The sequence below is a fragment of the Salvelinus fontinalis genome, chromosome 1 (genome assembly GCF_029448725.1).
Source record: "Salvelinus fontinalis isolate EN_2023a chromosome 1, ASM2944872v1, whole genome shotgun sequence".
Lineage (NCBI taxonomy): Eukaryota > Metazoa > Chordata > Actinopteri > Salmoniformes > Salmonidae > Salvelinus > Salvelinus fontinalis.
In genome coordinates, this window is record NC_074665.1 from 61123469 (window position 1) to 61151087 (window position 27619).

Consider the following 27619-nt stretch of genomic DNA (forward strand, 5'->3'; position numbering starts at 1 on the left):
TATTTCTATTTACTTCGGATCTGGAATCCCTCAACTGAAGCTAGCCAGCTAACTAGTTACCAGCTATCAGTCAGCAAACCATTGCTAGTGGTCATCAGCTAACCTTTAGCTCGGAAAGCTCTCGCCAGTTCAAACAACGTGACTCAAACCAGAGCATAACGGACCTATTTTTTTTTTTCTTCTTTCTCTCCATATCCCCGGATTCCTACCGCAAACTCTGAACATTTTCATCTGGATCTTCACAACTAGTTAACCGCAATCCCGGGTGACTACTCCTGGCTAGCGTTTCCATCCCGGAGCAAGCACCAATTAGCCTGAAGCTAGCCCGGCTTGGGCTCCTGTGCTACCACCGAAGCCCACTCCTGGGCTACAATATCCGGACCCCTTCTAGTGCCGGTACAGGGAACGGAACACCGCAGATCTTCTACGAATGGAATACCGACATAATCTGCCCGAGGATTCCAACAGGCCGCTCAGGCGCGACGTCCGCTGAAGGTCCATTCTGCTAACCGTGGCCTGCTAGCTACCTAGAGCTACCTGGAACCCTACTAATCCACGACTGGTCTATCAATGTCACCGCACGAAGAGGCAAAAACAGACTTACCTCCATCGCAACGTCCCCCAAAGGCCCTTTTGCTAACTTGCTAGCCCCGGTCTGCTAACTGCTAGCTTGCTTGCCCCGGTCTGCTAACTGCTAGCTTGCTAGCCCCGGTCTGCTAACTGCTAGCTTGCTAGCCCCGGTCTGCTAACTGCTAGCTTGTTAAGCCACGGACTGCTAACTGCTAGCTTGTTAAGCCACGGACTACTAACTGTTAGCTTGTTAGCATCGGCCTGCTAACTGTCTGAATCACCGTGTCCCCACTCAGCCCAACCACTCACTGGACCCATATGTTCACTTGGCTACGCATGCCTCTCTCTAATATCAATATGCCTCGTCCATTACTGTCCTGGTTAGTGATTATTGTCTTATTTCACTGTAGAGCCTCTAGCCCTGCTCAATATGCCTTAACCAACCATGTTGTTCCACCTCCTACATATGCGATGACATCACCTGGTTTAAACGTCTCTAGAGACTATATCAGTCTCATCATTACTCAATACCTCCAATGTACTCACATCCTACCTTACCTTTGTCTGTACACTATGCCTTGAATCTATGCTATCGTTCCCAGAAACCTGCTCCTTTTACTCTCTGTTCCGAACGTGCTAGACGGACAGTTCTTATAGCTTTTAGCCATACCCTTATCCTACTTCTCCTCTGGTGATGTAGAGATTAATCCAGGTCCTGCAGTGCCTAGTTCCACTCCCACTCCCCAGGTGCTCTCATTTGTTGACTTCTGTAACCGTAAAAGCCTTGGTTTCATGCATGTTAACATTAGAAGCCTACTCCCTAAGTTTGTTTTACTCACTGCTTTAGCACACTCTGCCAACCCAGATGTCCTAGCCATGTCTGAATCCTGGCTTAGGAAAACCACCAAGAACCCTGAAATCTCCATCCCTAACTATAACATTTCCTGCCAAGATAGAACTGCCAAAGGGGGTGGTGTTGCAATCTACTGCAAAGATAGCCTGCAGAGTTCTGTCTTACTATCCAAGTCTGTATCCAAACATTTGGGACGCACCCTTGGTGTGCCTCCAACCCTCTGTTCTGCCACTGTTCTGCCAGTGTTCTCGTGGACACTGTCCTACTGGGCTTGGGATTGGTCGGGCACTCTTAGGCAGGACTGTTCATTGTCGGGCTTGGGTGGTTTCTAATAAGATACTTATTTAGACATGGGACACCAGGTGAGTTTAACTACCAGGTAGAAACAAAAAACACAAGTGTTTCGTGCCTCCAGGTCTGGAATTGAACAGCCCTGCACTAAGGTGGCTCAATGCCTTGTCTGGGATGAGACAATCACTGTCTGTGTCCCAGATGGACTACAGATTAAAATTAGCTATCCAGCTAAAACTGGTACAATGGCATGCTTTTTTTAACTTATAGTTAAGACATCAAAACTATGAAATAACACATGGAATCATTTTTTAATTTAACCTTTATTTCATTAGGCAAGTCAGTTGATGCAGGGCCGATTGTGCGCCTCCCTATCACGGCCGGATGTGATGCAGCCTTGATTCGAACCGGGGACTGCAGTGACGCCTCTTGCACTAAGATACAGTGCCTTAGGCCGCTGCGCCACTCAAATATATTTAATATTTGAGATTCTTCAAAGTAGCCACCCTTTGCCTTCATGACAGCTTTGCACACACTTGGCATTCTCTCAACCAGCTTCACTTGGAATGCGTATCCATCAGTCTTGAAGGAGTTCCCACATATGCTGAGCACTTGTTAGCTGCTTTTCCTTCACTCTGCGGTCCAACTCATTCCAAACCATCTCAATTGGGTTGAGCTCAGGTAATTGTGGAGGCCAGGTCATCTGATGCAGCACTCTATCACTCTCCTCTTTGGTAAAATAGCCCTTACACAGCCTGGAGGTGTGTTGTGTCATTGTCCTGTTGAAAAACAAATAAGCCCAGACCAGATGGGATAGCTATTCGCTGCAGAATGTTGTGGTTGCCATGCTGGTTAAGGGTGCATTGAATTCAAAATAAATCACAGAATGAGTCACCAGAAAGCACCCCCACACCAGCTCCTCCATGCTTCACGGTGGGAACCACACATGCCGAGATCATCCGTTCACCTACTTCGCGTCTCACAAAGACATGGCGGTTGGAACCAAATATTGCAAATTTGGACTCTAAAAGGACAGACTTCCACCAGTCTAATGTGCATTGCTTGTGTTCTTGGCCCAGGCAAGTCTCTTCTTATTATTGTTGTCCTTTAGTAGTGGTTTCTGTGCAGGAATTCCACCATGAAGGCCTGATTCACACAGTCTCCTCTGAACAGTTGATGTTGAGATGTGTCTTTTACTTGAACTCTGAAGCATTTCATTTGGGCTGCAATTTCTGAGGCTGGTAACTCTTATCTGGTAATGAACTTATCCTCTGCAGCAGAGGTAACTCTGGGTCTTCCTTTCCTGTTGCGGTCCTCATGAGAGCCAGTTTCATCATAGCGCTTGATGGTTTTTGTGACTGCACTTGAAATGACTTTCAAAGTTCTTGAAACGTTCCAGATTGACTGACCTTCATTTCTTAAAGTAATGATGGACTGTCGTTTCTCTTTACTTATTTGAGCTGTTCTTGCCATAATATGGATATAGGGCTATCTTCTGTATTCCAACCCTACCTTGTCACAACACAACTGATTGGCTCAAATGCATTAAGGATAGAAATTCCAAAAACGTACTTTTAACAAAGCACACCTGTTAATTGAAATGCATGAAGCTGGTTGAGAGAATGCCAAGACTGTGGAAAGCTGTCATTAAGGCTACTTTTGAAGAATCTCATAAAATATTTGTTTAACAGTTTTTCGGTTACTACACGATTCCATGTGTTATTTCACAGTGTTGATGTCTTCACCATTATTTTACAATGTAGAAAATAGTAAAAATAAAGAAAAAACCCTGGAATGAGCAGGTGTGTCCAAAGAGGTGCGTGCGTGTGTGTGTTTGTTCTCTCTCCATGTGCCCTCTGCTGTCAATTTCTCTATGTCTTGTCTTTTGCGCTCTCAGGTACTTTTTTCTTACTGTCTCCTTTATCTTCTTCTGTTATGGCCTGTTCTGTTTTCATGGTGTCTCTCTCCATCATATCCTATTCTTCTGTTGCCGTCTTTGTGCCTTGTCTGGTGTCTCTCCCCATCATCTACTCTTCTGTTGCTGTCTGTGTCTTGTCTGGTGTGTCTCTTCAGTTTTTCCAAATCAGTCAAGGGGATACTGGGGTAGATTAACTTGTTTGTTTTGGGCCTGTGTCTGGGTCACCTAAATCATCATCTTCCCTACCAGCTGCCCCTGGCTGCTGCTGTTTTAAGTGCTCCACTGGCCTGCTGTTCTCATCTGTCCTCCTCAGCTCATCTGAAAGGTAGCAAGGCAGAGGTGTGACATGTAATTAGTTTGTTTTAAAGGTGCAACTGCACTTCCTGATTTGGCTTCGTTTTAGATTTGGTTCATTAAGAAATGCTAGTGGTCATGACTGAATTCAAACTTGAGTTGGTTTTCGAGGTGTGGTTTGATGTGGGTGAGTTAGACAAATTATTTCGTCATTTAGCTTCAGCCGGCTGGTGTGCGACCCGACTTTGGATAGCCTATTTCTGGGGCTAGTTAGGGACGGACACCTTTTAGTTGTCATTAAATAATTAAATTTGTATATGAATTCTTACAATTCATAGTTGGTTTGAGGTTTTGAAATCATTTAAATTGAGCTATTGAAATTAACATATTGTTCCATGTACATTGGGTAATTTACCGATGGTCCTTAACTAGCCCCATAAGGATATCCAGAGTCAACCCAAATTTACCACAGGCATTACGACCGGGTCACATGCAGCTGCACTACGAATTGATGACTACTCGTGTGCTGCCAATTGTGGGTAGGATTGAAAGAAACCCAACCTTCATTTACGTTGTGATGCAGTCACGAACAACAAGTCTCTTTTGGATGAGACTGACTTTGTGACCAAAATTATCCTATTTACACTTTGTAGTATATTATGACAGAATAAATGTTTCGGACTCAACGCCACATAGGCTGTCTCTAAATGAGAAGTTGGTTTTTAGGGGCAGTTGTGCTTTAAAGTTACTGTATACTGACACGAGCAGGGAAACTCAACTCTAAAGAAAAATCCAAGTGACTGCATAAGAGCGCAACATGAGAGATAAGAAGCTACATAGCCTCTAGGGTTTATGAATATAAAGAGACAAGCAAAAAATACCTGTAGAATGGAATAAGTTAGACTTCTACGATACATTTCATTAGTTCTACAAGCTAATGTGAGATTTGTAGATTACATAACATTTGAGGACACAGGGGCCTATGTATTTTCAATGTTTTGTCGAGCTACAAATCTAAAAACAATGCTGGCCATCTTTTCCCCTTTCGTTCAAGTTTGTTTATCATTAGTGCTGAGCGATTAACCAAAATGTTGGTTATTTTTCCATGTTTAAACAACTAATTGACTGACATCGGTTCAATTATTTGAATTTCATTTTGTTCATTTTTTTTCTGTGAGCTCAATGTACACAATCAAAGTTTCTCTATAGATAAATCCGATCCAGCCTGAACTGTACGATGTAGTTTCAACATGCAAATCTTCTACAAAGTTCAGCTAAGACTAGGTAATTAACTACAATGACCATAATCCCAATGTGCATCTACTTTCCCAGTCTGTTTCTTTACACTTGCTACAGAAGAGAGAAGAATGATGAATTGTGATGTGACAGAGAGCAGATGTTGCTTCGCGAGGTAGAGTATCTCTCTACCTGAAAATACATGATCTCTCAGCACTGTCATTTACACGATATACATGGGAGTACACATTGCAATGAGATACTTACTTTCAGGTTAACCTCTCGAAAATTTTACAATAAAAAAAAAATAATAGCTAAGTGAAAACGAGTAATAAAGATATAAAAGCTCAATGAAATAATTTCACCAATTTAATAATGGGCAGTTTTTTACAAATAGTTACATAGCCTATATGGAAATAACAGACATGAGCCAAGCATGTTTACTAGTAGAATGGAATAGGTTATAAGACCTCTCTGTTTAATTTTGTCAGTTCTACCACCTCAACATTGGTAATTTTAAAACAGGGTTAAATATATTGTGTAGAAAAATTATGAACATCTGTGGGGGAGGGGTCACGTGATGTGAGCGGTCCACTGCATTGTGAAATCTTGACCAGCAGGCACTGTGTCCCTCCAGGCGCTTGTTGCAGTGCCTGCTACTGCCTAGCGCATTATATTGTATTGTTTATTTTTGTCATAAAAATGTGTCAGTAAAACAAAAATATACTGCATAGCGCAAGTGATGTGTGGTTATGGAAACTCACATAGGTGCTGGATCAAGCCCAGGCCTAATTACACCACTGGCGTGTGCAAGCAAGTGTGTGCGTGTGCACGAGCACGACAAAGGTAAGAGTCAGCACAACCGGTCTTCAGTGTCAGTGAATTAATAGGCAATCAGGGGACTGGCATACTGTAGGGAGGCTGCATTGCTCTCTCTCTCTATCTCTCTCTCATCAAATCCCCATCATTACCTCCATCTGTTTAGCAAACAGAAAGAGACGCTTGCCAGATAAACCTGTCCAAGGTAATTCATGGCTCAGATTCAGCAGATTGCTCAACTAAATGCAGACATATTAGACAAATCATTCACTTAACACCACACTTGGTGCCTGTGGCAGACAGCAGAGTATCTTGGAGCCTGGTCAGCTATTACACATTGGAACGTGCACAAGCATGCATGCACATGCACCGACTCTAGTATCCTATGACATTACAAAAATCCCTTCTGACTCCAAATTCCCTTTCTATTTCAGGTGACCGGAGCTCAGTAGTGAACAGTTGGATAGATGTTGTTGGGATGGGAGTCCGTGCCAAGACCGGGGGCAGGACAGCGTCAGTGTCAACACCAGCAGCCAAAACCATGTTAGACACCACAGAACCCGAGCCGAGCCACCGGCCAAATCTTACATTTCCTGTAGCCATCAGTATCCTTTAAGGGGTAATTTTTCACGGAGGAGCATCGCAACTCCCTCCTCTCCCCCAGCCCCTTATCTTCACCCACTATCCCCTCCTTTCGTGTCTGCTATACGTACATTTAATTTGCCTGTGTTTACCTGAAGTGGAAGTGCCAATAAATCTGTCAGTTCTGAATCAGAAACGCGCACGGCAGGAGCTGAGGAGGGGCAAGATAAAGTAAATCAAACTTCCATTAGAACTTGAGGACTGTAACACCATATAACAGGGTCTGGTAGCTGTAAGGCACCAGAATCGGACAGAGGCTCGCCGCTCCATGATGCCAACCCTTCATTAGCATGGATGGAGCGGGAGGTGAGGGACAAGGTGCTCATGATGCCCATAAAGCCACGCTGTCCAGCAGGAGTTGGGACGGTTCGTGTCCTTCTTGCTGGTGGAGGTAGTTCTCCCACTGAGGCAGGCCAGGCATCTCTAGAGCTGAGTCAGTTCATCATCTCGCCATAGTATACTTCCTTATCCGGTTTGAAGGACCATGGAAATAGCGCCACCAATTAGTGTTGGTCTCCGAAAGAGGTGCCGGTTAAATATAGGTACAAACGTCCCTGCGCCTCAATTAGAAGGCGTGGTAATGACCAGTAGACGACAGATGTACAAAACACACTTTATTGCACACACACACCAACATAGCAAGAGGGGACTAGTAGAAGTGGTTTCTGTAATGGAATGAAAGGGTAATGTATTTAATAAAATGTTATTGGTCACATACACATGGTTACCAGATGTTATTGCGAGTGTAGCGAAATGATTGTGCTTCTAGTTCGGACAGTGCAACAATATCTAACAAGTAATATCTAACAATTCCACAACAAATTCATGCATCGTCTGTGAACCTATTGGGGCGGTAAGCAAATTGATGTGGGTCTAGGGTGACAGGTAAGGTGGAGGTGATATGATTCTTAACTAGTCTCTCAAAGCACTTCATAATGACAGAAGTAAGTGCTATGGGGCGACTGTCATTTAGTTCAGTTGCCTTTGCATTCTTGGGTACAGGAACAATGGTGGCCATCATGAAGCATTTGGGGACAGCAGACTTGGATAGGGAGAGATTGAATATGTCTGTAAACACACCAGCCAGATGGTCTGCGCATACTCTGAGGACGCGGCTAGGGATGCTGTCTGGGCCGGCAGTCTTGCGAGGGTTAACATGTTTAAATGTCTTACTCACGTCTCGTGTCTGAGCCGTTGAATTGCGACTTCATTTTGTCTCTATATTGACGTTTTGCCTGTTTGATTGCCTTGCGGAGGGAACGATTACACTGTTTGCATTCTGCCATATTCCCAGTTACCTTGCAATGGTTAAATGCGGTGGTTCGTGCTTTCAGCTTTGCGCGAATGCTGCCATTTATCCATGGTTTCTGGTTACGGTAGGTTATAATAGTCACAGTTGGTACATCTCCTGTACACTTCTTGATAAAATCAGTGACCGTCTTGGTACACATCCATATTAATCTCAAAAGCTACCCGGAACATATCTCAGTCCGTGTGATCAAAACAATCTTGAAGTGTGGATTCAGAGTAATAACAGTGACGGCTAGTATCTATGTAGCATATGCTAGCAGTAATAGCATAGCTATAAGCCATTACTATATGCTTCTTTGCCCGCTTTGAGGATGCAGTGCTACCGACGCAGCTCGCTACCAAGAACTATGGGCTCTCCTTCTCCGTGGCCGACGTGTTAACCCTTGCAAGGCTGCCAGCCCAGACGGCATCCCGAGCCGCGTCCTCAGAGCATGAGCAGACCAGCTGGCTGGTGTGTTTACGGACATATTCCATCTCTCCCTATCCCAGTCTGCTGTCCCCACATGCTTCAAGATGGCCACCATTCATCTTGTACCCAAGAAAGCAAAGGTAACCGAACTAAATGACAAAATTACTCACTTCTGTCATCATGAAGTGCAATGAGCGACTACTCAAGAATCGTATCACCTCCACCTTACCCGTCACCCTTGACCTAATTCAATTTGCTTACCGCCCCCAATAGGTCCACAGATGATGCAATCTGCCCTATCCCATCTAGACAAGAGGAATACCTATGTAAGAATACTGTTCATTGACTACAGCTCAGCATTCAACACCATAGTACCCTCCAAGCTAATCATTAAGCTTGAGGCCCTGAGGCTCAACCCACCCTGTGCAATTCGGTCCTGGACTTCCTGACGGCCACCCACAAGGGGTGAAGGTCGGAAATAACATCTCCACTTCACTGATCCTCAACACTGGGGCCCCACAAGGGTGCGTGCTCAGCCCCCTCCTGTACTCCTTGTTCACCAATGACTGCGTAGCCATGAATGCCTCCAACTCGATCATCAAGTTTGCAGACGACACAACCGTAGTAGGGTTGATCACCAACAACAACGACACAGTCTACAGGAAGAAAGTGCGGGCACTTGGCGTGGAAAAACAAGGAAAAACAACCTCTCACTCAACGTCAACAAAACAAAGGAGATGATCGTGGACTTCAGGAAACAGCAGGGAACACCCCCCTATCGACATCGAAGGGACAGCAGTGGAGAAGGTAGAAAGATAAGTTCCTTGGCATACACATCATGGACAAACTGAAATGGTCCACCCACACAGACAGTGTGGTGAAGGTGCAACAGCGCCTCTTCAACTTCAGGAGGCTGAAGAAATTTAGCTTGTCACTTAAAACTCACAAACTTTTACAGATGCACAGTTGAGAGCATCCTGTCGGGCTGTATCACCGTCTGATACGGCAACTGCACCACCCACAACCGCAGGGCTCTCCAGAGGGTGGTGCGGTCTACACAACGCATCACCGGGGGAACACTACCTGCCCTCCAGGACACCTACAGCACCTGATGTCACAGGAAGGCCAAAAAGATCATCAAGGACAACAACCACCCGAGCCACTGCCTGTTCACCCCGCTACCATCCAGAAGGCGAGGTCAATACAGGTGCATCAAAGCTGGGACCGAGAGACTAAAAAACATCTTCCATCTCAAGGCCATCAGACTGCTAAACAGCCATCACTAACACAGAGGTTGCTGCCTACATACAGACTTGAAATCATTGGCCACTTTAATAAATGGATCACTAGTCACTTCAATAATGTTTACATATCTTGAATTACTCATCCCATTTGTAAATACTGTATTTTATACCATCTGTTGCATCTATGCCACTCAGTCATTGCTCATCCATATATTTATATGTACATATTCTTATTCCATCCCTTTACTTAGATTTGTGCGTATTAGGTAGTTGTTGTGGAATTGTTAGATTACTTGTTAAATATTGCTGCACTGTCGGAACTAGAAGCACAAGCATTTCGGTACACTCGCAATAACATCTGCTAACCATGTGTATGTGACCAACAAAATGGAATAGCAGCAAAAAACATGGCAAAGCATACATCAGGTATAAGCATAGCATCCTATTAGGCTTAACACAATATATACACAGGGCAACTAATGTTAATGAGTCTAATGGTATTATGGCTATTATAGCAAACGCAGCACACAGTATACCAATATAGTGTATACAATAGTAGCTATAAGGTGTTAGCAATGGGCTAATATAATAAACATCGTGCACAATATATACAAGGCCAACTAGCGTAGGTAATAACTTAGCAGGCAAGCAGGCCAAAGGCCATGGGCTAACATAGCAATAATATAACCAGAACCATTAGCGGTAGCAAGTTAGCATGCTATGTGGCTAATAATGGTAATATGTAAACAGAAGCCATGTTGCATAAGGCCATGGGGTGGCCATCTTAGGCTGCATAACAATGACAACACTGGCCAGTGGTCATCTTAAGGCCTATGGCAGAAATGGCTATCAGATAGCTTACAGTAGAACCAGACAGATGGAAGATCCATGTGGTGTGGCCCAGCTGTTGGCGTGGAGGGCATAGATTTATGGGAGAGCTCCTTGATCTGCCACTGCTTGCTGAAAACTGAGCCCGGATTGGTCTGGATTGTGCTTTTCTACTTGTCCGGGCCCACCTGCCTATTGGACAGGCGCCCTCAGGAGATGCAGGTAGGCAAAGGTGTTGATGGGCAGTCAAGTGTCTGCTGGGGCTGGAGAGTTGTAAAGCTTGTGTCTATGCCCCAGGGTAAGAAAGAGGGTTTGAGAGATGGTTTTCCACCGAGGGGTATTTTAATAAGTTGTAACCCAGCTGTCTTCTAAGGCTGGGAATTGCAAGGGACCTTATGATACGACATTATCACGACACTTAGGCACGGATACGTTATGTATTGCAATTCTCACGATTCTATATGTATTGTGATTCGATACTGTGATTTTATTGCGATTCAATGTTCTAAACATATTGCTCACCATATGTCTGCAAGAGAGCAATGAGAAGTTTTGATCAGGCATGGAAATAAAACTGCTTATTAAAACAAATTGGCTACCTATTTAAAAAGAAGATGGAGAGCAAGCTATGAAGGAAAAATACTGGAGTTTTGGTGCAGGTACAGCCAACTAGCGCAAAAATAATAGAGATTGTCAAACGATACAATATATCATCAGAAATAATATCCGGATACGTAACTATTGATTCCCCCCCATCACTACTGTGTTACGTCGCTGTGAGGTGTATTGTAGTATGTTATTAGCACTGCTGCTTATAACAAAGTTGAAGGAAACACTTACTTTGTTTTACAACCTTGCTCTCAGATAAGAAAACTGTAATAAAGAAATGGACGTTGTAATCCAAAACACATTACATTAGAAACCCTAAGCATCCTACAATGAGAGTGATCTTGTTGCAGCGAGTTGATCAAATGTGAGTTCTTGGTGTGCCCTATATGTGTAGAGAAATTTTTGTTCTTACCAAGTGACCTGGCCTGGAAAAAGTACAGAACCTAATGACGACAACACCAGTATTAGCTGTTGTAATACTACACATGCTTGGGGTTCACATGGTGCTTAGGGTAAGGTGATTTAGGTCCCAATCAACGGTCTTTTGAGTAATGACAAAACTGTCTCATATACACTACCGGTCATTTAATGTTTTTTTATTTTTTATTTGTACTATTTTCTACATTGTAGAATAATAGGGAAGACATCAAAACTATGAAATAACACATATGGAATCAAGTAATAACCAAAAAAGTCTTAAACAAATCTAAATACATTTCATATTTGAGACTGTTCAAAATAGCCACCCTTTGCCTTGATGACAGCTTTGCAAACTCTCGGCATTATCACAACCAGCTTCATAAGGTAGTCACCTGGAATGCATTGCAATTAACAGGTGTGCTTTGTTAAAAGTGAATTTCTGGAATTTCTTTCCTTCTTAACGCGTTTGAGCCAAATCAGTTGTGTTGTGACAAGTTGGGGGGGGGGGGGGGGGTATAAAAGAAGATAGCTCTATTTGATAAAAGACCAAGTCCATATTATGGCAAGAACAGCTAAAATAAGCAAAGAGAAACAACAGTCCATCATTACTTTAAGACATGGTCAGTCAATACGGAACATTTCAAGAACTTTGAAAGTTTCTTCAAGTGCAGTCACAAAACCCATTAAACAATATCATGAAATTGGCTCTCATGAGGTCCGCCACAGGAATGGAAGACCCAGAGTTAGCTCTGCTGCAGAGGATAAGTTCATTAGAGTTACCAGTGTCAGAAATTGCAGAACCAATAAATCCTTCACAGAGTTACAGTAATAGACATATCTCAACATCAACTGTTCAGGGGAGACGGTGTGAAATAAGGCCTTCATGGTCAAATTGCTGCAAAGAAACCACTACTAAAAGGACACCAATAAGAAGATGAGACTTGCTTGGGCCAAGAAATACAAGCTATGGACATTAGACCGGTGGAAATGTGTCCTTTGGTCTGGAGTCCAAATTGGAGATTTTTGGTTCCAACCGCCGTGTCTTTGTGAGGCGTGGCGTGAGTGAAGGGATGATCTCCCCATGTGTATTTCCCACCGTAAAGCATGGAGGAGGTGGTGTGATGGTGTGGGGGTGTGAGGGTGCTTTGCTGGTGACACGGTCTGTGATTTATTTCGAATTCAAGGCACACTTAACCAGCATGGCTACCACAGCATTCTGAAGCGATACAGCATCCCATCTGGTTTGGGCTTAGTTGGACTATAATTATGTTATTCAACAGGACAATGACCCAACACACCTTCAGGCTGTGTAAGGGCTATTTTACCATGAAGGAGAGTGATGGAGTGCTGCATCAGATTACTTGGCCTCCACAATCCCACCGACCTCAAACCAATTGAGATGGTTTGGGATGAGTAGGACCTAAGGAGTGAATGAAAAACAGCCAAAAAGTGCTCAGCATATGTCGGAATATGTAGAAAATAGTAAACATAAAAGAAAAACCCTTGAATGAGTAGGTGTTCTAAAACCTTTGACCGGTAGTGTACATACAGTACATTCGGAAAGTATTCAGACCCCTTGACTTTCTCCAAATGTTATTACGTTCCAGCCTTATTATAAAATGGATTAAATAGTTTTTTCCCTCCTCATTAATCTACACACAATACCATATATTGACGAAGCAAAAGGTTTAGACATTTTTGCCAATCTATGACAAATAAAATATGTAAAAAAAAACAACTCTTTATTAATACATATATTAATAAAGAGTTTTTTTTTTTACAGCTTTCTCACCTGAGACCAAGTTAATAAAAGAACAGAAGCATTTCCCCATTACTTCTGGAACAAGAACTCCCGCCAGTGTAAGAGATCACTGAATCTAAGAGAACACCAATGGTTTCGACATGAAAGCCAACATAAGACCTGCTACATGCTTCCCATTAAAGCCTTTTAACAACAACCCAAGATCAGCCACTCAGCCTACACGGTCTTTGTCAGCCTAAAGTAAAAATAGGACATGAACCAGGCCATCATGACCCAGCCATCAAATACGGCATTTTTACACATTATTAAAGACTTATGTAATATGTCAAATGCATTGATGAGCATTGTGTGTTCTATTCAGATGAAATACCCAAGACTTTCAATTGGTTGACATACTTAGGCTACTCTGCCAACTGTAGTAAAAGTTTGGCACAGCACTTACATCAGCTTTGTAATCAAATGAGACGGATTGGCTTGTTTGATGCCTACAATGGATCTAGCAAGCCATATCAAGCTTACCTGCTGACGCAGTAGAAACTGCATCTCAAAACACACACGCAAGCATGCGCACACAGACACACAGACTGACAATCTTGGCTCGTTCTGTTGCAGGCCAAGATAAAAAGGCACTGGTTGTATACAAATGTAGGATCTTAATTTGATCACTCTGTTGCTAGAGAACTTTCTTGCAATGCAGGACATTTTAAACTTATAGTGTATTTGAGGTTTTAAAAAGGCTTCTGAAGTTTGTAATTTCCACTGAAATTTAAGACTTGATTTTCCCTTCCAAGTTTTTTTTTTTAATCAACCCCTACAAAAATGTCAATTAATGATAAAATCCACGAAATAATTCACATTTCCTATTGCAGATTATTTTCCTGCTGTAGCAAACAGTCTTAAATGAAGATCCTACTACAGCCTCATCTCAAGAGCAGCAATGATCTGACTTAAAATAGATTGTGTGCGACAGTGCGCCTGTGTGTGTGTGTGTGTGTGTGTGTGTGTGTGTGTGTGTGTGTGTGTGTGTGTGTGTGTGTGTGTGTGTTCCAGCCTCACCTCCACATTCCTGTGAAACTGTGCATAATGCTGACACAGCGTGGTAGCTTCGGGGGGGCCAGCCCATCCATTCCAGCTAGCAGAGACGGAACACCAAACAGAACCAGGTACTTCACATAGAAGAACTGGACTAATGCCAGGGCCAGCCCACCTGAGGGAGGTAGAGCAAGAGAGAGAAATGGGTAGGAGAGGGATAAAGCCTTAGCACAGTGTTTGCCAAACTCGGCCCTTGGGACCTCACGTTTTGTTTTTTGCCCTAATACTCCACTGCTGATTTAAATGATCAAAGCTTGATGATTAGTTGATTATTTGAATCAGCTGTGAAGTGCTAGGGCAAAAACCAAAACGTACACCCCTTGGGGTCCCCAGCACCAAGTTTGGGAAACCCTGCTTTAGCACATACTGTATAGTGACAGCACTATGTACTTAGTATATACAGTACATAGAACAACTGGATTAATGCCAGGGCCAGCCTGCCTGAGGGAGGTAGAGACAGATATATAGGTAAGGAGGGAGCGAGATGAAGCCTTGTTTATAGTATCTACTGCCCCAAGGTGGTATTCTAACTACTTGCAATCTGCGCCCTTACCTTTCCAATCTCCCACTCTGAATTGTGCACACGTCTTATTCTGCCCTTTTTCCTAGTCCACTGGAAGAAAGGTAATGTTTATATTCTACTGTGTAAAAACTGCAATGTAGGTTTGATTGAAATAAACCAAAATACACATTAACTGCCAGGATCAGCTTATATGACATATTGTACTGTACATTAAGTTAACACCTCATGTATCATAAATCAAGTAAATGTTGGTGAATTGGTATTCAATAAAGGCAATATTTGAGAGTCAAATTTCCATGCAAGTCTCTTACTGACTCCATTAATGATTTATGCAAAAATCATTTGTGCCCTGAATAAAAAAGAAATTCATCAATTGAAATACATTATCCTAAATAACGTTTAGTTGAAACAAAATCAACCCAAACCCTGTGAAATAAGACTATTGGAACGCAGCCAAAGAGATGTGGGTGGAATGTTACAGTACAGGTCTACATATTATGGCAAGATGAGTTACAGTTTCAGTACAGAGACCCTACAACTGATGATGGTGACGAGAAAGAGATCTGTGCATATTCATATTTCATAAGGCTCTCTAAAGTTGGATGAATTGGTGCCTCTAGGGCAGTGGTTCCCAAACTGTGGGCAATATATACAGTGCCTTAAGAAAGTAGTCACACCCCTTGGCTTTTTCCACATTTTGTTGTGTTACAAAGTGGGATTCAAATAGATTTGTCATTTTTTGTCAACGATATACACAAAATACTCTGTCAAAGTGGAAGTAAAATTCTAACATTTGTAAAACATGAATGAACAATAACACAAGAATATATCTTGATTAGATCAGTATTCAGCTTTCCACACCTGGATTGTGCAACATTTGCCCATTATTCTTTTCAAAATTCTTCAAGCTCTGTAAAATTGGTTGTTGATCATTGCTAGACAACCATTTTCAGATCTTTCCATGGACTTTCTAGCAGATTTAAGTGAAAACTATAACTCGGCCACTCAGAAATATTCACTGTCCTCTTGGTAAGCTACTCCAATGTAGATTTGGCATAGTGTTTTAGGTTATTGTCCTGCTGCAAGGTGAATTTATCTGCCAGTGCCTGGTGGAATGCAGACTGAATCAAGCTTTCCTCTAGGAATTTGCATGTGCTTAGCTTCATTCAGTTTATTTTTATCCTGAAAAACTCCCCAGTCCTTAACGATTACAAGCATACCCACAACATGATGCAGCCACAACCATGCAAGAAATTATGAAGTGGTACTCAGTAATGCATTGTATTGGATTTGCCCGAAACATAACACTTTGTATTCAGGACAAAAAGTGAATTGCTTGGACACGTTTTTTGCAGTTTTACTTTTGTGCCTTATTGCAAACATGCGTGTTCTAGAATATTGTTATTCTGTACAAGCTTCCTTCTTTTCTCTCTGTCATTTATGTTTGTATTGTGAAGTAACTACAATGTTTTCTCCTATCACAGCCATTACACAGTTTGTAATGGCCTCATGGTGAAATCTCTGAGCGGTTTACTTCTCTCCGGCAACCGAGTTAGGAAGGACGCCTGTATGTATGTAGTGACTGTTTGAGTTGATACACCATCCAAAGTGTAATTAATAACTTCACCATCCTCAAAGGTATTTTCAATGTCTGCTTTTTTTAACCCATCTATCAATAGCTGCCTTTTTTTGTGAGGCACTGGAAAACCTCCCTGGTCTTTGTGGTTGAATCTGTGCTTGAAATTCACTGCTCGACTGATGGACCTTACAGATAATTGTATGTGGGGTAGAGAGATCAGGTAGTCATTCAAAAATCATGTTCAACACTATTATTGCACACAGAGTGAATCCATACAGCTTATTATGTGACTTGTATGCGTGTGGAAAACATTTAATCACAGGTAAGACATTTCACTTGTTTAGTATAGTTTGTTTGTTACTCCATTCACTACTTGTAGCTGTATAGTCCGTTTGTTTGTGTTGTTGGCTAGCTTAATGTTCCGGTCGGTAGCTAGCTTACAATCACGTGGCTGCTAGCACCGTCATGAAAAGGGGCATGAGGGAATCCCTACAATTGTAAATTTTTCGAAGTAGTGGGAATGTCCAGGAGCAGGCAATGTTAAAAAGTAATCTTTAGGAATATAATATATGTTGTTTACAGGAAACTCATTCAACAATTGGGGGGGGGGGGGGGGTATACTTCTCCCATTGGCAAAGAAACTCAAAAGGGGTGATATTAATTAACAGTAACTTTGATCCGAATGTGCATATTGTCCAAACAGATCCGCAAGGTAGATGGATGATTTTAAATATGTTATAGGACCATAACAGGCTCATTAACCTTTACGGACCAAATAATGATGATCCACGCTTCTTTGAAAATATATATAATAAATGATCAACCCTACAACCAATACAAGACGCTATTATTAAGTTGGGAGATTATAATACTGTTTTAAATACCTCAATAGACCGTAAAGGAAATCACACTACAAACAATCACCCTCATGCTCTTAAGGAAATCATGAATGTCATGGATATATTGGAACTAGTGGATATATGGAGGCTTAAATATCCTGACCTAGTGAGATATACATGGAGGAGTTTCAATCAAGCTAGTCGTCTTGGCTACTTTCTTATGTCATTCTCGTTGGCACCAAAAGTGAAAAGTGTTGGGGATAGAATGCGGTCGAACTATCAGATAATTGGCATATACATTACTCTTACTGAATTTCCACATGGGTGAGGATATTGGAAATTGAATCAAAGCCTATTGGATGATAACTTATTGGATGATAACTTGTTTTTAACTAGGACAGAGGAATTTATAACTGAATTTTTCAGACATAACATAGGTACAGCAAATCCGCTTACTGTATAGGACACTTTTAAATGTGCCTTTAGGAGGCCATGCAATTCAGTACTCAGCTCTAAAACAAAAGCAATTTAGGTCAAAGGAGTCCATACTAACAAAGGAAATAGAAGGTCGAACAGAACAGATCCTGAAGATAGCAATAAAAACTGTACCATAGAATAAGTTAGAGGAAAAACTAAAAGAAATGGACAAACTTATTCAACAAATATTAAGTAATATATTATAATAATAAAGCAAACTGGATGGAATATGGGGAGAAATGCACCAAGGTATTGTAGGATATTATTCATTCTAATCAGTTATTTTTTTTACATGGACGATACATTGGAGATAATATAAGGCAAGAACTGAAAACAATATGAAAAATCTTGGAAACCATGCCTGCTATTCATAGCTGACTTTGAAAAGGCTTTTTATAAAGTACGACTGAAGTTCATATATAAATGCCTGGAAAATTTAAATTTAGGAGAATATCTTATAAAATGGGTTAAAATCATGTATAGTAATCCTAGGTGTAAAATGGTGAAAAATGGCTACTTCTCAGAAAGTTTTAAGTCAGTCAAGAGGAGTAAAACAAGGTTGTCCACTATCGGCATATCTTTTTATTATGGCCATCGAAACGTTAGCTATTAAAATCAGATCCAACAATAATATCAAGGGATTAGAAATACAGGGCTTAAAAACAACGGTGTCATTGTACGCTGATGATTCATGTTCTTTAAAATCCACAACTTGGATCCCTCCACAGCCTCAGAGGATCTATATTATTTTTCTAACCTCTCTAGATTACAAACAAATGATGATAAGTGTACTATACTACGTATTGAATCACAAAAATACAACTTTAATTTTACTATGTAGTAGTATACCAATAACATTTTCTGATGGTGATGTGGATATACTCGGTATACTTATCCCGAAATAAATAAATGATCTCACTCCAATAAATGTTAATAGAAAGTTAGCAAAAATAGATAAGATCTCGCTACCATGGAAAGGTAAATACCTTTATTTGTGGGGAAAAAAATCACCCAGATTAACTCTTTAGTCATATCCCAGTTGACCTATTTGCTTATGGTCTTGCCTACACATAGTGAACAGTTTTTTAATTATATAATAAGAAAAATTCAATTTATTTGGAACGGCAAGCCAGACAAAATTAAACAGACCTATTTATATCATTAATATGAATTCAGAGGTCATAAATTATTTTATTTTAAAGCATTAGACCTCTCACTAAAGGCTTCAGTCATACAAAAGTTATACTTAAATCCAAACTGGTTCTCTAGCAAATGTTCAAGAATGGCATTATTCCCTTTATTCAGATTACAAACTCTCACTTCCAGTTATTTGAAAAGGAAATCTCAGAAATATTGCTATTTTTAAAACAAGAAAGTTGGTTGCAATTTCAATTTAATCCACCAGAAAAGACAGAACAAATAATACAACAAATATTGGAGTTAAACTCAAATATACTAATTGATAAAAAGAGTATAATGTATAATCTTCATAAATTATATCATAAATACGACTGGTGCAGTTGTCATACATGCAGCTAACTAAAACATATTGAAATGTCTGCTCTACCCAAAATTACTACCAACAAATTGCAGCTTTAACACAAAAATGGAAGAGCAATATGGAAGGGAGAAAAAGGAAGCGGTCTGTCGGACCTGCATTAAAGACCACCATTTTTTGGTCCTTAAATGAAACTGGTAGCTGGCAGCTTCATTAAATAGTACCCGCAAAACACCAGTCTCAATGCCAAAAGTGAAGAGGTGACAGAGTTCCTCTGTCCAGTGTTTGTGTTCTTTTGCCCATCTTAATCTTTTCTTTTTATTTGCCAGTCTGAGATATGGCTTTTTCTTTGCAACAACAGTTTTCAGCTGTGCTAACATAATTGCAAAATAGTTTTCTAATGATCAATTTAGCCTTTTAAAATGATAAACTTGGATTAACTAACACAACGTGCCATTGGAACACAGGAGTAATAGTTGCTGATAATGGGCCTTTGTACGACTATGCAGATATTCCATAAAAAAAAATCAGACGTTTCCAGCTACAATAGTCATTTACAACATTAACAAAGTCTACACTGTATTTCTGATCAATTTGATGTTATATTAATAGATAAAGAAATTAGCTTTTCTTTCAAAAACCAGGACATTCCTAAGTGACCCCAAACTTTTGAACGGTAGTGTATATATATATATATATATATATATATATATATATATATATATATATATATATATATATATATATATATATATATATATATATATATATATATATATATATATATATGGGGGATCGGAAGTGATGCAGACAATAATATTGATGGAAGATAGAATCTAAGTGCAATATTAAAAATAATAATAATAAAAATGTCATCTTTAGCCATGTTGTACTTTTCTTAAGTTTGTAATTAACTAATTTACTCAATAAATTAGATGCAGTCTATCACAGTGCCATCCGTTTTGTCACCAAAGCCCCATATACTACCCACCACTGTGACCTGTACGCTCTCGTTGGCTGGCCCTCGCTTCATACTCGTCGCCAAACCCACTGGCTCCAGGTCATCTACAAGACCCTGCTAGGTAAAGTCCCCCCTTATCTCAGCTCGCTGGTCACCATAGCAGCACCCACCTGTTGCACGCGCTCCAGCAGGTATATCTCTCTGGTCACCCCCAAAGCCAATTCCTCCTTTGGCCGCCTCTCCTTCCAGTTCTCTATTGCCAATGACTGGAACGAACTACAAAAATCTCTGAAACTGGAAACACTTATCTCCCTCACTAGCTTTAAGCACCAGCTGTCAGAGCAGCTCACAGATTACTGCACCTGTACATAGCCCATCTATAATTTAGCCCAAACAACTACCTCTTCCCCTACTGTATTTATTTATTTTGCTCCTTTGCACCCCATTATTTCTATTTCTACTTTGCACATTCTTCCACTGCAAATCTACCATTCCAGTGTTTTACTTGCTATATTGTATTTACCTAGCCACCATGGCCTTTTTTTGCCTTTACCTCCCTTATCTCACCTCACTTGCTCACATTGTATATAGACTTATTTTTCTACTGTATTATTGACTGTATGTTTGTTTTACTCCATGTGTAACTCTGTGTTGTTGTATGTGTCGAACTGTTTTGCTTTATCTTGGCCAGGTCGCAATTGTAAATGAGAACTTGTTCTCAACTTGCCTACCTGGTTAAATAAAGGTGAAATAAAAAATAAAAAAATAAAACAAGCGGACAAGAAAATTACATTTGAAGAAGGTGAAGTCTTTGCTGTGAGCCAATAGGGTAGCCTAGCTAATCACAGGTTGTTTTCCCCACAGGCAGGCAGGGCAGCAACGTTTCATTTAATATCGACTGGTACTATAGGCCTACATATTTCATGAACAGTGGAAACATCATTTCTGTGTTATGGTGGATTGACATTGGGGTTAACATGTCAGGAAAAATAACATTTTGCCCTATTTGAAACTTACAGTTTTGCTGACTGGTTCCATTGGTTATTTCAATTGAACATGGAGCATGTATCATTTATTTATATGAGACAGTATTTAGACTTGAAAACCACCTGTTAATTAAATTTCCAGCAAGTGTCCCATTCACATCAATAAATAATTTACAAGGAATTCCGCTCTTATCTCAACCTTAAATCTGCTTGAAAATGCCTTTCACAAAGGTGTTATAAACAGTATGGAAATAATAAATAGCCTCACAATGAGAGCATAAATCGGTACTTATAAACGCTTTGTAGCTTGAGGCTTCCATGATTGAAACAAAAAATGGTCGCTCATGGGAGGGACAGGAGAAAGAACAGGGAAAATAGAGGAAGAGAATGAGCATACACAAAAGAGAAAGGGAATGTAAAATATATAGTACCAATCAAAAGTTTGGACACCTACTTATTCCAGGGTTTTACTTTATTTTGTACTATTTTCTACATTGTACATCAAATAACTCAAATGGAATCATATAGTAACCAAAAAGGTCTTAAATAAAAATGTTATATTTGAGATTGTTCAAAGTAGCCACACTTTGCCATGATGACAGCTTTGCACACTCCTGGCATTCTCTCAACCAGCTTCATGAGGTTGTCACCTGGAATGCATTTCAATTAACAAGTGTGCCTTGTTAAAAGTTAATTTGTGGAATTTCTTTCCTTCTTTTGAGTCAAATCAGTTGTGTCGTGACACGGTAGGGGTGGTATATAGAAAATAACCCTATTTGGTAAAAGACCAAGACCATGTTATGGCAAGAACAGCTCAAATAAGCAAAGAGAAACAACAGCCCATCATTACTTTAAGACATGGTCAGTCAATCTGAAAAATGTCAAGAAGTTTGAAAGTTTCTTCAAGTGCAGCCACAAAAACCCATCAAGCGCTTTGATGAAACTGGATCTCATGAGGACCACCACAGGAAAGGAAGACCCAGAGTTACCTAACTGCAGATAAGTTCATTAGAGTTACCAGCCTCAGAAATTGACCCCAAAATAAATTCTTCACAGAGTTCAAATAACAGACACATGTCAAAATCAATAATAATGGCACCGAAGGAGATGGACATTTTACGATCCCGTAACCAATTGTGCATGTTTCTTCTCTCGTTATTTTGTACATACTGTTTCTGCCACCATGTCTTATGACCGAAAAAAGCTTCTTGACATCAGGGCAGCGATTACTCAACCCGCATTGGAGGAATTCTTCAACGAGTCGGACTGGAATGATTTACTCCAGACACCCGACAAGGCCTTCATCCTCATCATTCACAGGAGGAAAAGACGGAGATGTCGTGGACGACAGTCCGGATCCGTCGCCAAGAGGGTAATCTACTAGAGGTCGACCGATTAATTAATCTACTAGGCATGGCTGATTAATTAGGGCTGATTTCAAGTTTTCATAACAATTGGTAATCAAATACATTGCATTCCACGACGAAACTGCGTGGCAGGCTGACCACCTGTTACGTGAGTGCAGCAAGGAGCCAAGGTAAGTTGCTAGCTAGCATTAAAACGTATCTTATAAAAAACAATATTCACATAATCACTAGTTAACTACACATGGTTGTTGATATTACTAGATTAACTAGCTTGTCCTGCATTGCATTTAATCAATGCGGTGCTTGTTAATTTATCATCGAATCACAGTCTACTTCGCCAAATGGGTAATGATTTAACAAAAGCACAATTGTTGCACAAATGTACCTAACCATAAACATCAATGCTGTTCTTAAAATCAATACACAGAAGTATATATTTTTTAACCCTGCATATTTAGTTAAAATAAATTAATGTTTGCAGGTAACTCGGAAAATTGTGTCACTTCTCTTGCGTTCATTGCACGCAGAGTCAGGGTATATGCAACAGTTTGGGCCGCCTGGCCAAGAATTTTACATAATTATGACTTAACATTGAAGGTTGTGCAATGTAACAGCAATATTTAGACTTAGGGTTGCCACCCGTTCGATAAAATACGCAACGGTTCCGTACTTCACTGAAATAATAAACGTTTTGTTTTCGAAATTATACTTTCCGGATTTGACCATATTAATGACTAAAGGCTCGTATTTCTGTGTTTATTATATTATAATTAAGTCTATGATTTGATAGAGCAGTCTGAGCGGTGGTAGGCAGCAGCAGACTCGTAAGCATTAATTCAAACTTTACTGCGTTTGCCAGCAGCTCTTCGCAATGCTTGAGGCACAACGCTGTTTATGACTTCAAGCCTATCAACTCCTGAGATTAGGCTGGCAATACTATAGTGCCTGTTAGAACATCCAAAAGTCAAAGGTATATGAAATATAAATGGTAGAGAGAAATAGTCGACCCGTCATAATTCCTATAATAACTACAACGTAAAACTTCTTAACTGGAAATATTGAACCACCAGCTTTCTGACAAAGGAACTTAAACGTTAGCTTTTTTACATGGCACATATTGCACTTTTACTTTCTTCTCCAACACTGTGTTTTTGCATTATTTAAACCAAATTGAGCATGTTTCATTATTTATTTCAGACTGAATAGATTTTATTTATGTATTATATTAAGTTAAAATAAAAGTGTTCATTCAGTATTGTTGTAATTGTCATTATTATTATATATATAAAAAATCAGATTAATCGGTATCAGCTTTTCTTGGTCCTCCAATAATCAGTATCGGCGTTGAAAAATCATAATCGGTCGCTCTATAACCTACCTTTACCATCGGTCCTATTAGCCAACGTACAATCAATCAATAATAAAATAGATGAATTACGAGCACATATATCCTAACAACGGGACATTTAAAAACTAATATCTTATGTTTCACCAACTCGTGGCTGAACGACGACATGATTAACATACAGCTGGCGGGTTTTAAGCTTTTTCGGCAGGCGGCCTATGTATATTTGTAAACAACAGCTGGTGCATGAAATCTAAAGAAGAAGGTTTTGCTCGCCTGAGGTAGAGTATCTCATGATAAACTGTAGACCACACTACTTACCAAGACGGATCACATCTATATTTTTCGTAGCTGTCTATATACCACCGCAGACCGATGCTGGCACTAAGACCGCACTCAATGAGCTGTATACGGCCATAAGCAAACAGGAAAACGCTCATCCAGAAGCGGCGCTCCTAGTGGCCGGTGGACTTTAATGCAGGAAACTTAAATCCGTTTGACCTAATTTCTACCAGCATGTTACATGTGCAACCAGAGGAGGAAAAAAAACTCTAGACCACCTTTACTCCACACACAGAGATGCGTAGAAAGCTCTCCCTCACCCTCCATTTGGCAAATCTGACCATAATTCTATCCTCCTGATTCCTGCTTACAAGCAAAAACTAAAAGAAGGACACGCCAGTGACTAGATCAATAAGAAAGTGGTCAGATGAAGCAGATGCTAAACTACAGGACTGTTTTGTTAGCACATATAAGAATATGTCCTGGGATTCTTCCAATGGCATTGAGGAGTACACCACATCAGTCACTGGCTTCATCAATAAGTGCATTGATGACGTTGTCCCCACAGTGACCGTACGTACATACCCCAACCAGAAGCGTTAAAGGCTAGAGCTGCCACTTACAAGGAGCGGGACTTTACCCCGGAAGCTTATAAGAAATCCCGCTATGCCCTCCAATGAACCATCAAACATGCAAAGCATCAATACAGGACTAAGATTGAATCGTACTGCACCGGCTCTAGCGCTCGTCAGATGTGGCAGGGCTTGCAAACTATTAGACTACAAAAGGGAAACACAGCCACGAGCTGCCCAGTGAAACGAACCTAACAGACAAGCTAAATTACTCCTATGCTCGCTTCGAGGCAAGTAACACTGAAACATGCAAGAGAGCACCAGCTGTTCCAAGACGACTGTGTGATCACACTCTCCGTAGCCGATGTGAGTAAGACCATTAAACAGGTCAACATTCACAAGGCCGCAGGACCAAACGGATTACCAGGACGTGTACCCCGAGCATGCGCTGTGTCTTCACTGACATTTTTGACATGTCCCTGACTGAGTCTGTAAGACCAACATGTTGCAAGCAGACCACCATTGTCCCTGTGCCCAAGAACACTAAGGTAATTCTTGGGCCGACTCTCTTCTCTGTATATATCAATGATGTCGCTCCTGCTGCGGGTGATTCTTTGATCCACCTCTACGCAGACGACACCATTGTGTATACATCTGGCCCTTCTTTGGCCATGGAAGGACAACACTCCTTCCATGGCCTCCAACTGCTCTTGAATGCTAGTAAAACTAAATGCTCTTCAACCGATCGCTGCCCACACCTGCCCGCCCGACTAGCATCATTATTCTGGACGGTTCTGACTTAGAATATGTGGACAACTATAAATACCTAGGTGTCTGGCTAGACTGTAAACTCTCCTTCCAGACTCATATTAAACATCTCCAATCCAAAATTAAATCTAGGATCGGCTTCCTATTTCGCAACAAAGCCTCCTTCACTCATGCTGCCAAACATACCCTCGTAAAACTGACTATCCTACCGATCCTTGACTTCGGCGATGTAATTTACAAAATAGCCTTCAACACTCTACTCAGTAAACTGGATGCAGTCTATCACAGTGCCATCCGTTTTGTCACCAAAGCCCCATATACTACCCACCACTGCTACCTGTATGATCTAGTTGGCTGGTCTTCGCTACATATTCGTCGCTCCAGGTCATCTATAAGTCTTCGCTAGGTAAAGCTCCCCCTTATCTCAGCTCACAGTGCCATCCGTTTTATCACCAAAGCCCCATATATCACCCACCACTGCTACCTGTATGATCTAGTTGGCTAGTCTTCGCTACATATTCGTCGCTCCAAGTCATCTATAAGTCTTCGCTAGGTAAAGCTTCCCCTTATCTCAGCTCACTGGTCACCAAAGCAACACCCACCCGTAGCACACGCTCCAGCAGGTATATTTCACTGGTCATCCCCAAAGCCAACACCTACTTTGGCCGCCTTTCCTTACAGTTCTCTGCTGCCTATGACTGGAACGAATTGCAAAAATCACTGAAGTTGGAGACTTATATCTCCCTCACTAACTTTAAGCGTCAGCTGTCAGAGCAGCTTACCGATCGCTGCAGCTGTACACAGCCTATCTGTAAATAGCCCATCCAACCAACTACCTACCTCATCCCCATATTTGTTTTTGTTTTCTGCACACCGGTATTTCTACTTGCACATCATCAACTGCACATATATTACTCCAGTGTAAAATTGCTAAATTGTAATTACTTTGCCACTATTGGCCTATTTATTGCCTTACCTCCTTACTTCATTTGCACACACTGTATACAGGTTTTTCTATTGTGTTATTGACTGTACGTTTGTTTATCCCATGTGCTGTTGTTTGTCAGACTGCTTTGCTTTATCTTGACCAGGTCACAGTTGTAAATGAGAATTTGTTCTCAACTGGCCTACCTGGTTAAATAAAGGTGACAAAAGGAACACCTATGTGAGAATGCTATTCATTGACTACAGCTCAGCGTTCAACACCATAGTGCCCTCAAAGCTCATCACTAAGTTAAAGACGCTGGGACTAAACACCTCAGGTTGAGAGCTTCAAGTTCGTTAGTGTCAACATCACCAACAAACTAACATGGTCCAAACACACCAAGACAGTCGTGAAGAGAGCACGAGAAAACCTATTCCCCCTCAGGAGACTGAAAAGATTTGGCATTAGTCCTCAGATCCTCAAAAGGTTCCACAGCTGCACCATCGAGAGCACCCTGACTTGTTGCATCACTGCCTGGTATGGCAACTGCTCTGCCTCCGACCGCATGATACTACAGAGGGTAGTGCGTACGGCCCAGTACATCACTGGGGCCAAGCTTCCTGCCACCCAGGACCTATATACTAGGCGGTGTCAGAGGAAGGCCCTAGAAATTGTCAAAGACTCCAGCCACCCTAGTCATAGACTGTTCTCTCCGCTACCACATGGCAAGCGGTACCAAATGCAGAGGTCCAAAAGGCTTCCAACTTCTACCCCAAAGCCATAAGACTCCTGAATAGCTAATCCAAGGGCTACCTTAGTGTTCAATAGTTTACTAGCAGATAGACTGCATAGAGAGAAACCCTGAATCAAAACAATAAAGCCCTCAGCCTCTACCACTTGGTACTTGTGTATATTTGAGAGGATTGGATCCGTGTTCGTAATATGGTGGTAGCTCCATCTTGCCCTCTGATGGGCCAGGTGGAGAATGGCTGCCATATTGCTTACTGCAGACAGGTTGGTTTGTCACCAAACAATTTCATTACCTCCATGATTAAGAATTCAGAGAATTTAAAAGCATCTGTCAATTTGTGTCCTACTTCAGAACTAACTACTACTACACTTAGTAGCCTTCTCTCCAGTATGCTTTAATATAACTGTTGGGTAAAGGCAGGTTGTGCAGCCCAGGCAGCCCTTGTTCC

At 41.1% G+C, this 27619-nt stretch overlaps 1 protein-coding gene across 4 annotated transcripts in view; it reads right to left on the reverse strand.

Annotated features, from left to right (window-relative positions):
• hhat (hedgehog acyltransferase) overlaps positions 1–27619 on the reverse strand; it is a 122615-nt gene that overhangs the window by 75531 nt on the left and 19465 nt on the right. For all 4 annotated transcript variants that reach the window (XM_055928571.1, XM_055928580.1, XM_055928562.1 and 1 more), the window contains one exon: positions 14263–14413. In XM_055928571.1, the coding sequence (XP_055784546.1) occupies positions 14263–14413 (151 nt within the window). The remainder of the gene's footprint in view (positions 1–14262; positions 14414–27619) is intronic.